At 39.4% G+C, this 11151-nt stretch overlaps 1 protein-coding gene across 2 annotated transcripts in view; it reads right to left on the reverse strand.

Moving 5' to 3' along the window:
* Positions 1 to 9418, reverse strand: part of BCKDHB (branched chain keto acid dehydrogenase E1 subunit beta) — a 39006-nt gene extending 29588 nt beyond the window's left edge. Inside the window, exons 1-6 of one of the 2 annotated variants that reach the window (XM_028722843.2) lie at positions 9244 to 9416; positions 6515 to 6592; positions 5997 to 6065; positions 4342 to 4475; positions 3419 to 3574; positions 1919 to 2027 (exon numbers count right to left, since the gene is read on the reverse strand). In XM_028722843.2, the coding sequence (XP_028578676.2) occupies positions 1919 to 2027; positions 3419 to 3574; positions 4342 to 4475; positions 5997 to 6065; positions 6515 to 6592; positions 9244 to 9388 (691 nt within the window). In that variant the 5' untranslated portion in view covers positions 9389 to 9416. Of the gene's footprint in view, positions 1 to 1918; positions 2028 to 3418; positions 3575 to 4341; positions 4476 to 5996; positions 6066 to 6514; positions 6593 to 9243 lie in introns of both variants that reach the window. The other variant, XM_077926198.1, reaches the window with a different exon arrangement.
* Between the last annotated feature and the right edge of the window lie 1733 nt (positions 9419 to 11151).

Below are 11151 nucleotides of genomic sequence, written 5' to 3' on the forward strand. Positions count from 1 at the left end.
CTGCAAAGCTTCCTCCAACTAACATTCTATGAATATTCATAAATCCGAAGTCATGCATTTGGCAGTGCTAGTGTTTAATTTTATTTACAATTAATTGCAATAGAAAAACACGTCGTTGTGACAGGGCATTTTAAACGCTGATTAAAAACAAGCTAGTTTTTCCCATCTTACCTGCCATGTCACTATAACAACCACTGATGCAAATCATTTCTGCACCACTCATGTCATATATGATAGAATTAAATGAAACTGAAAAGGTCGTAAGCCATAAGAATACTCTCTCCACAAGATACTTAAACCTGATAATGTCAAGGTGACTCATTGTTTCCTATGAATTACCACTATGTGCTCTTGATTCACTAGCAAATATAGTTTAAAAATAAACAAACCAAACACCTCTATGTAAAATTTATGTTTTGTTTAAAACAATTCTTATATTTTGAATAAAGCAGTTTTAAAATGTTGCTATTATTAAAATAACTGACTTCTGTATTCACCTTAGTACTTTGCATTGCTTCCTCCTGCATCAATATCTTTACAAGACAATGCAGACTGACAAGTCTTGCTAAAAATTAAACTAAAAACCTTGTTCAAAGGTACAAAAGTGTATTTTTTCACCAATATTATAAATTATGCACCTAATAAAAAGACAAACAGCTTATTTCCTTCTCTCTCTTATTTTTGGCACATCAATATTTTCAAAAACAGGAAATATGTACTATTTTACCCTTTCATCATGAAAACGTGAAAAATCCAACTCTTTTGTATATTACTGTATTTACTCAAATCTAATGCTCACCTTTTTTGGCCAAATTACAGTGTGAAAATTAAAGCGCGCATTAGATTTGATGGCACATTTACATTTGCTAGCAAATACTTTTGGGGGTTTCAAGGTTCTGAAAATTGAGGTGCACATTAGATTCGATGGAGCATTAGATTTGATGGTGCATTAGAGTAAAAACAAACATTAAAAAAAAATATGCTAGCAGGAAGACTACCTAAAGCCAAAGGTGTATGTATGCAGGGCAAGAAGATGGATCACACCTGAATAGTCTGCCTTGAAAATAGCCCAAACCTCCATTTCTAGCCTAACTGAAAATTGAGAGCCTCCCCCCGCATGATACATATATTAAGACCCAAGTTCTTTTTTGACTGCTTGTACTAAATGAATTGTTCCTTTGATAAATAAGAGAACATTGATTCAGCACTCGAGCAAACGCTTTAACAGATACAGGCCCAGTTCACATATAATACTAAGTCATGGTTTAGAGTTATAAGGATGAGCCACAGCAAGTTGCAGCTTATGCTCACTGTTCACCTCACTTCTTCTAAGACAGCTGTGATAAAGAAATTGAATGTTTCCATTAATTGCAGATATAGCTGAATGAGAAATCTAATCTTAAATATGATTAGTGAAAATAATCCTATTTCATAAAGTTTGAAACAAGCTCAAACTACTATGGCCAACTTAAACCTCTTTAAACAGATACCCTGGACCATTATTATAGCAAAATACCCTTAACAGTGAAATATTCCTATTTCATTCTTCAGTCATTAATAAAAGGCTACCTTCCAGCTGGTCAGGCAACCTTCAGCCTATTAATAAGATAAGGGAGGCAAATCCATAGTTGTCAGGCAGGAAATCTTTCTTTCAAAGATCTTAAACAAACAATAGCAAACTATCTGTGCACCACCACCACCAACAGGACTCAACACAGTGGGACATTATTAGTAGTATTCTTTCATATGAATAAACACAGGAGTATGCTTTAAATAATCTATTTCTTCATATCCAAGCAAATGTTCGATAAACGAAATAAGGAAATGAGTAATTTAAGCTGGCTGCTCAAATAGACCATGCTTCCTTATATGCCTATACAGAACATCATCTTCATTCACTTATTTTTATGTTGTTTACCTGCTGCTCTGTACAGTATTTTAGGTTCAAAGAATATACAAGGGTTTTTATCTTCTATGCATGATAGCAACAGTCCTTTGGCTTCTACAGGACCTCTTGGAACAACAACCTGGAAAAAAGATAGAATAAGAAAATCTACAAAACCAAATACTTTGCTTATTAAGAGGCTAATTACAGAAGCAACGTAGCATACCTATCACCTTCTTATACTACTATTTCTATTCAAAGTTTAATAACTACCATTATTCAATCATCAAAACTAGCTCAGAAATACCTGAAAGAGCCTACAGCTCTCTACTGTGACCACTGCATCCAATGCATTTTTTTCTGAGCACATTATAGAATAAAAAAATCTACATCTGGTCAGAGTTCAGAGTAGTTATCAGGTATATACAAATCAACAACACAAACAGTCTCTCTATGGTTTTCTTCAAAGAAGACTAATGGCTCAAGCTACATTTTAAACTGGCTTACTTCAGCAGCAATTAAAACTGGTGTGGCACAAACTACCGTGGAACAAACCAAGATTGAACAAACTTACAAAAAGAGCCTCAGAAGCACAGTACTGAAACATCACTGTATGCCTATCTTGCATTGCTTTTAGAACAGGCTTGAATATAATCCTCAAAATATTATCCAGTGACACTGCTGTACCTATACACTTTATCTGCTACTTGCCCCAATAAATTGAGGGCAAAACACTAAGGAACATCAGAAGCTAAACTCAGGCCAATGCAGTCTGCCCTAAATATCAACTGAAATTCTGATTGTGGCACTTGTTCAAAAGCAATACCATTCGACTGACAGTATAATTGTCTTCTGACAATTCTGTTTGATTCAAGTACACTGGTATTTGATCTGTTACGAGTTTATTAAAGGCAGCTCTAATCATCACTCTTCAAACCTGAGAGTAATAAAGGGACTCTACTCAAGTAGCCATGCTGGCAAAAGGTTCCCAGCTGATAGTTCCTAAAGATTTCCCAAGAGATTTCATAAGTTCTTCTCTAAACCATGCTCGTTTTTGTGTGAAGTATAAACAGCTGAATCATACAAAGAAGTGATCCCCTACTTTCAGACTGAAGTGATACATTCCAGCAATAACTGCAATACACAAGTCCACTGACTGTGAGCTGCAACTTTTTAATGCATATTTGATAGGGTAGCACTTCGTTCTTCAATGAAGACTCAAGCTCAATTCAAATGTTTGGTTTTAATTTAATTTTAGCATTTAATTTTGGGGTGGTGAAGTCCTCACAGTACTCTGCTACCACATTAGTAGTGATCCTTATACATAAAGGAATCATGTGAAAAATTAGTTAACATGTCAAAGCATGTTAACAGAAAAGGGAATCTACAGAGTCCATCTGCAAACATCACCAGATTCATTCACAAGGTAACATGGCAATTGCTTAAGTCACAGAGAGCCTCCCATGAGGAATAGCTACCGTAATGGTAAAAACACACCAATTATAATACAATCCATTTATCCAATTATCATACCTTTAGTCCTGGACAATGAGCAAAAAAGGCTTCAGGGCTTTGAGAGTGATATAATGCACCATGACCCACACAACCCCAAGGGGCTCTTATAGTGAGGCTTCCACAATCAAAGAGATTTCCAGAGCGATACCGATACTTTGCCGCCTCATTAACAATCTGAGGGGAAGATACATTTATTTAATATATCTTGAACGTACTCAGGCACACACATACTATGCATTTTGATCGTTCATGTTCCATTGTACAACATTAAGCAGGAACAGACACCCCAAATCTTAAAACCAAATGCTAATAAATTTTTACATCATTTTCTTTGCTTTACAACACACTTCTTTGAGCCAGCTACAGATGTAACACAGATTTCTAGTATCTGACTCCTACAAATTACCCTTATGTGTTGCTCTTTATTACTTCTGTAACAAAGTACATTTTATCAAGTATGCAACAGCCAAAGTCAAAGCTAAATACAAATGTTCAGTTTTTAGCCTAGCTCCAATACTTTTTCACTGAGGGATGCCTCACATTACAAGCAGCAGCAAGAAGTAGCACCAAAATTGTATTCACACCTCTACTTTCCACCACTTTTTGAAATGTCTGCAAGGGGACTCATACATTTCCCCTCTAAGGAGATACATACTATCTAAACACAGGAGAGCTGTAAATTTTCTTCCTCCTCTTCTTCTTTTCTTGCATGTTAGAAGGATGAAGAGCAAGCACAGGCACCACTGCATTCACACATACAATTTTGGTGCTTCATGTAACGTGCAAAGTGCCAAAACCCCAAAACCTAGTGCAGTCATATTGACATTTTGCTTCAGCCTCCCTCATGTCCAATCCCATTTCTGTTCAGCTTTTCATTACTTTAAGGGAAAATAACAATAAACTGTTATTCTTATTTTCAGCATCTTAGATTATGCACCAACCTGATCAAAGGCAGGGTAGATATAGTCAGCAAACTGAATTTCTGCAATGGCTGTAGCACCAGTTACTGCAACTCCAATGCCAAATCCTACAATTCCTTGTTCGCATAAAGGAGTATTGAACACTCTGTCTTTACCTACAAAAATAAGAGTTTCTCTTAATAAACCTTTTAAAATAAGAATATAGGGTAGATGCACAGATGCAAAAGATACTTCTCAGAGTACAAGCTACTTAGTGGAATTCAGGGGCCTACAAAGTGACAATAACTTTTTTTACTAAAAGCTACTGTCAGAAGTAGTGGTGTCAGAGAACAATGATGGGAAAGTCTGAAGCCACAGAGCTTTTCTCCAGTAACTTTTGTTTGTTTTGAAATATGTTCAATATTTTATTTGGTGTGGTTTCTTATCAAACCCAAGCTAAATTTACTCATCTATAAACATTTAATGTATCATGTGCAAGTGGACACCTAAAAACATAGTTTGATATATTTATGAAATGTTACCATATGAATCACTTTAGCTTTATGCAAGCATAGCTACAAATATACCTACTGTTAAAAGGGGCCATTGTTACAATATATACTACTAATATGCAGACAAAGAAACTTGTGTAAGGGTAAGGAAAGTAACACCTACACTAGTAACTGTTTATTAATGTTGCAGTTGCAATATATTTGTGATCAGAGCAACCCTAACCACTAATCCATGTTGCTGGCAGGGGTTAGGATTGGGAGAGGTTCCACTGGGCTCTAAAGAGTATGAAAGGAGATGTGCTGTCCCAGAAGCCCCTGCCAAAAGTGCAGTGGAATGCACACTACTAGCCATGTTCTCACTAGCAGCAACCAGAATAAGTTTCCCACACAGGGCATTTCACTGGTAGATCTAAAGCCAGTTTAAAACAGAAGTGTGCAGATCTCTATTTCCCCACACATCACAGCATACAAAACCACCCCAAGTCAGACATCATTAATAACAAATCTTAACCTACTTGTTTCATTTGCAAAATGTTATAGTAGTTCTTGATATATCAACATGTAAAATGTTGTTCCTTGCAACTGTAGTCTTTCCCCCTTGTTGGGCAAATTGAATTGCTGAGCTCTATCAGCGTATACCACAGACCCCAAATAAAACCATCTCGTGTCAGAAGCACAATCTAGCACAAATGAATGCACTGTTCTAACAAAGCTTGACATTAAATGAAAATTTGCTGTGTTTTAAAATGCTAAATATGGGATTCCTTGGGTCAGAATATTAATAGTTCTGCACATCCTGCATAACTGTCAAAGAGCCTAAAAATCATTCAGTTTTATTAACCTTCAAAACCAAGGTGAACTAGGCTGTAATTCTATACAGGACCCACTTTCCTAGAAGTAAATCCTTCTTACCTCCACCAGGCTTACTTCTAAATAGACATTATAGGACTGTGCTGTTAGCCCATTTTTAAACTTTGGAAATAGCTGCCTGCATTGGCTGCTCTGATCACCTTTACAAGAAGGAAATAACAATTTCTCAAGTGGAATCAAACATATAACCTCTCTCTATATATATATAATATTTTAGTTGATATAATAGTTGATATATTAGTTGATATAATAGTTAATGTGAACAGGAAGAGAAACAACGATCTGGCAAATGAATCATATAAGTTGTAAACTCACCATATTTGTCTCTCAAGCCAAGAGTGCACCTAAAGACTCCCCCAAAGGATACATCTTCACCAAATATTACTGCAAGTGTACAACAAGGAATTAAGTAAATAATTGCTCAAGAATGCAAAATGATTCTTAGTTAATAATGATTAGTAACTAAAAGGAATCTCAAGTTCAACCTGACCCTTTGCATACTTTGCATTATATTATTCAATATAATCAAAACTCTGGCTGCACAGTAGCAGGATGTATAGCTACCACCAGGCCTATTGCTTACTTTGTGAGATTATGGCTGGTCCTATCAAACTTATTACCATATCGTGGTTCTGAATAGTTTCTAACAGATCAAAGTCACTGCTTAATTTTTTTAGAATTCTACTATGTTCTTGTGCTACATAAATCTCAAATTAATTCGTATTTACATACAAGTTTTACCTTAATTCATATTTAGTTTAAGTGTGTATTCAATAAAAAGGGCTTCTAACAAAAGAACCTCCATAGACATAATTTTAGATATAAAACTATACCTGCTGTTGGATCTTTCGACAAGGCATTATCCAAGGCACTTGTAATGGACTGGAAAAGGTTCATTTTCTGTGTCTGGCCTGTGCATAGAGACCAATAAGTTAGACAAGACAACGGTTAAATACAAATACCTGAAATATTGGGTTCCAATCCACAGAGACAGCATGATATATTTCCAATCTACAAGATTTTCCATGACCCCAGTGCCTTCAGCTATTCACAGTTCATTTCACTACCTATAACTTCATAAAGGGTCCATGCAATAAGGGTTAAGATTTCTTGTTAGCTATCACTTTCTGTGCTATTGATTGTAGTTGAGCACTTCTTAAGGTCAAATGAAACACATCAAGTATGAAATGTTCACCACTCATCAATAGTTAATTGTCTTTCTTGTACATTAAATAGCTTCTGCTATTCTCCTTTGGCTATTTAATCCAAAAGCTGAATAATGAAATTTTAAGACACATTCACCATGAATAATCTTTGGGGGGCTCAGTTTTGTTGAATACCTTTGCCTACATACTAAGGTTGCAATCCTAACCCCACTTACATTGGAGTAAGCTACAATTAATTAAATAGGATTACATCTGAGTAAACATGGATAGGATTATGTTTTTTAATCATTGTACTTTTCAGTAACAGCTTAAGATGGGGAATTGGGGATGACTGAATAATACATAGTGCTAATTCCCCTCTGCGGTACTGTAATATTTGGGTGTTGCTGGTTTGAACTGGTTTTGCACTGTTTCAATTGAAATTTTATCTAATTATTTTAATTGTAACATTAAAATGTATATACTCCACTCAGGGACCTTATGGAAAACCGAATTGTAAATCCTATTATTATCAACTAGAAAAAATACTGGGAAAAATATTGTACAGAATTGAAATGAGCTATTCCTGTTTCTTATTGAAATATAAGAAACAGATAAAGCAGGTATTTGGAATAATGAAATGTCTCCACCCCTAATGTTCTCACCTAGCCATACACAGAAGTAGTCAAGCCTTGTGCACAGCATAGTTATATCACATAGGGGTCAGTACCGAGACTTACAATAAACTAGCAAACCAATGAAGATAATAGGCCATCAGCATAATTTATAGCAGAAATCACTGGGGTCATTTTTCTGCACTGAAGTACTATATGTAGATACCATGCCCTAAACAGCTCTTCTAGAGAAGTACCCAATTGTTTGCCTTTGTTCATGTGAATGTAGACATTATGTAACATTATATATATATCTACGAAAATCTACGAAAGCTAATAGTAACATTATATATATATATATGTATGTATATATATTTACACACACACACACACTTTTGGATGCACTCATAATAGGCTATCCTTTTAGCATTCTTCCACCGCCAGCTGTTCAATGGTATTTAGGAAGCAAGGAAGTGGAATTACTTAACAGGTGTAACTGTCTATCTCTGCACCCTAAAGTACAAAATCATTATAGTTCTGAAGCCTGACTGACGCAATTTCTCTTCATGAAGTGACCTCATGTACGAACTATAAAGTAGCACAGGTCACATCTCCAAGAATTCATTTCAGCGTATGTAAACTTTTGACTTTTAAAAATCTTCTGTACAGATAAATCATGGCAGGCTGGTGTCACAGAGTTCTAGTAGTACCATCGTTTACATATACAGTGGTACTTCGGTTTACGAACTTAATCCGTTCCGGAAGTCCGTTCTTAAACCAAAACCGTTCTTAAACTGAGGCGCGCTTTCCCTAATGAGGCCTCCCTCCACCGGTGCCCTTTCACTGTTCGGCTTCCATTCGTAGTCCAAGATAAAATTCGCAAACTAGGACACTACTTCCGGTTTTGTGGAGTTCGTAAACCTAATAGTTTGTAAACAGGACTGTTCGTAAACTGAGGTACCACTGTACGCCTGTGTGTATGGCAGGCGGTTTTCATGATTTTTACTGTCACTCCTACCCACAGGAGTGTGTTTGTCAGTAACATCTCTCACTCCCTAGAATCAATATTTACAGGACGCCTTGTTTTGGGAGTTCCACGTTCAAGGGGATGAAGGAGAAAAACCCTACTCCAACATTAAGTGATTGTGACCAGATGCAAAGAACTACAGCAAACTACCAGCTGGGTGCAAGCCTCCCAATTTCTGCCATAACTGCTAAAAAAAACTGCCAGTGTCCTTCTGTCCTCTTTGGCACCTGGCTGCCTTGCTGCTCTGCAGTACCACAATGAGGTGGGCAACCTGAATTTTAATAACGCGAGCACCACCACCCAAGGGGGGGGGGGAGAGAGTAAACAAGTTTGCTTTATTTCTGCCCCCCATTCACAAAGCGATCGCCCTCTAGCTCCAAGCCTTCACCCTCCCCAGCAGCAACATGAGGCTGAGTCTCCATAGGACAGCGGAACCAAGCGGGAATGAGAAGGGAGAACGGACTGCACCACTTTAAGGGGACGAGGGGGGGGTGGAAGGTGCCCTTTTAAAATTCGGCTGCACGTAAAAGATTCTTCAGAAATAAAAGGCGCGGGGCTTAGAAAAAGGGCCTAGCGCCTGGTGCGCGGTTTTTGAGTAACGGCATCCGGTGGGGTGTGTGAAAATATCTTTTTTTTTCTTTTTTCCCCTCCTTAAATGGTGCAGTCCATTCTACCGCCTCAGCTTTGCGCCGCCTCAGTCCGCCGGGCGCGTGGACGGGAAAGCGAGGGCGGCTCGCTTCTACTCAGGAGCGAGTGAGGAGGACGGAAGCTCTCACCATACTGGGTGGGCTCTGGGTCCGGCTGGAAAGTGAAATGCGCCGCGTGCCTGCGGCTCAGAGGCCCCGTCGCGAAACGTAGCCGCGGCCGAGGTCTCGACGCCGCCGCAGCAGCGCCGCGCAGCGCGAGCCCAGCGAGCGCCATGTCGGCTGCTGACGAGGAACGCGCGCGCACGCGCGCCCGTGGTCTCGCTACGCCGACCCTGAGAAGCGCAGGCGGGGACCGCACCGGACATTCTCATTGGCAGCTTTGCGAGCGGGGGACGGGCCAATCAGAACCCTCCCTGCTGGGGCGGTGGGGTTGTGTTTAAAAAGACCGAGCGAGAAAACTGCTCTGGAAGGTCGGGTCGGGGGGGGGGGGGGGGAGAAAGAGAGAGGTGGTGGTGTGAGACGCATGCGCAGAGTATTGGTGTGGATTACGGTAGGTGCTAAGAGGAAATTGGGAGGTTCGCGTGTGAGATAAAGGGAACCTTGGCAGCGATTTGACTTTTGAAACTGCAGAGTTGTACGGAAACGGCACTTCCTGCCATTTTGTGCTCTCCCTCACCTGCAAGGATAAAAACAACAACAACCATGGACACATTCAGGACACACAGACACCCAAATAAAGATAGAAGCAAAGTTCATATACTTTATCAGGTCAGGTCTTATTTCTTGAGGGAGATTGCATTCATTTATTTGCTAGTTGTCAAACACGTTAGAAATCCCCTGCTAGGGCAAGGTGGGAGGGTGAGTGACAGAGTATATGCTTTGCATACAAAACGACGCTGTCGACAAATTGCAGCACCTGAATCGAGACTCGCTTAGCTTAATCGTTTCTTAAGCATGCTTGTTTGAATTAATGAAAAATGCAAATATTTTCCATATGATGTCAAGGTGAGTTGATGGAAGAAGCCCTGATATATCTTTAGAACCCCAAATATGGCACCGCCATGAGAGGGACACCTGCAGAACATTCCATCCATGGAACCATGGGGCCTGCTGAAACAAGGTGGGTGTCCAGCAAGAACAGCACAGGGGTGGCCCATGATGCACTCTGTACTCCTTCAGTCCACAGCCACACCGCCATGAACCGGACCAAACAATTTCCCTCAACCGTAGTCTGCCCTCTGCCATCCTCCACTTGCCTGCCTCGCAACCAGATCATAGGGTGGCGCTGCCTGTCAGCTTCCCCCTTCTTAGTTCCAGGGTTGCATATGTAGAACTCAGCGGGGAGGAGGAGGGGGACAAAATTAGAATTCGTTGTCTCTGGCTCTACCTACGCTTGGTCTCCCTGCCTTCCACCCTACCAGTCTTGATGGGCACCAGCCACAAATGCTACAGCATCTTATTTACATCTTCAGACATTTCACTTGAATACCCATTGCAATGTAGTCTGCAAAGTGCATCATTCATGTTGCAATTCTCTGACAACCCACAAGATGGCATAGAAAAATAAGGAACAGCAATAAGTAGAAACCTTGCTTTAGTTATCTAGCCATGTACTAGGGCACACTAATGCAAGGATGGGGAGCCTGTAGGCCTCCAGGTGTGGCTGAACTCTAAGCCCCCCTCAGCCTCAATTACCAATGATCAGGGATGATAGAAGCAGCTGTAGGAAGAGGATAGGACAGAGTATATGGATTATGAATTTAATGCAGCACTGTAGGAGTCCATTTGTAAAATGGCAATACCCATCACTTCTCTCCATGTAAAATCCATTTTTGTCAACTTTGTCAATAATAAAACAGTGTTATCTTATTTGAAATGCTTTGCGATATAGCATCAAATGCGGACATCCCCATCCTCCTCCATCTGGCCTCCTATAGCAATTTTTCAGAGCTAATCTTGTTCTCTTCCTCTGAAATACAAAATTTTTAATCATTCTTTGCCAATTCTTAAGAGAGGTAGGATGGAGAGAGAGAGAGA

The sequence above is a fragment of the Podarcis muralis genome, chromosome 3, assembly GCF_964188315.1.
Source record: "Podarcis muralis chromosome 3, rPodMur119.hap1.1, whole genome shotgun sequence".
Lineage (NCBI taxonomy): Eukaryota > Metazoa > Chordata > Lepidosauria > Squamata > Lacertidae > Podarcis > Podarcis muralis.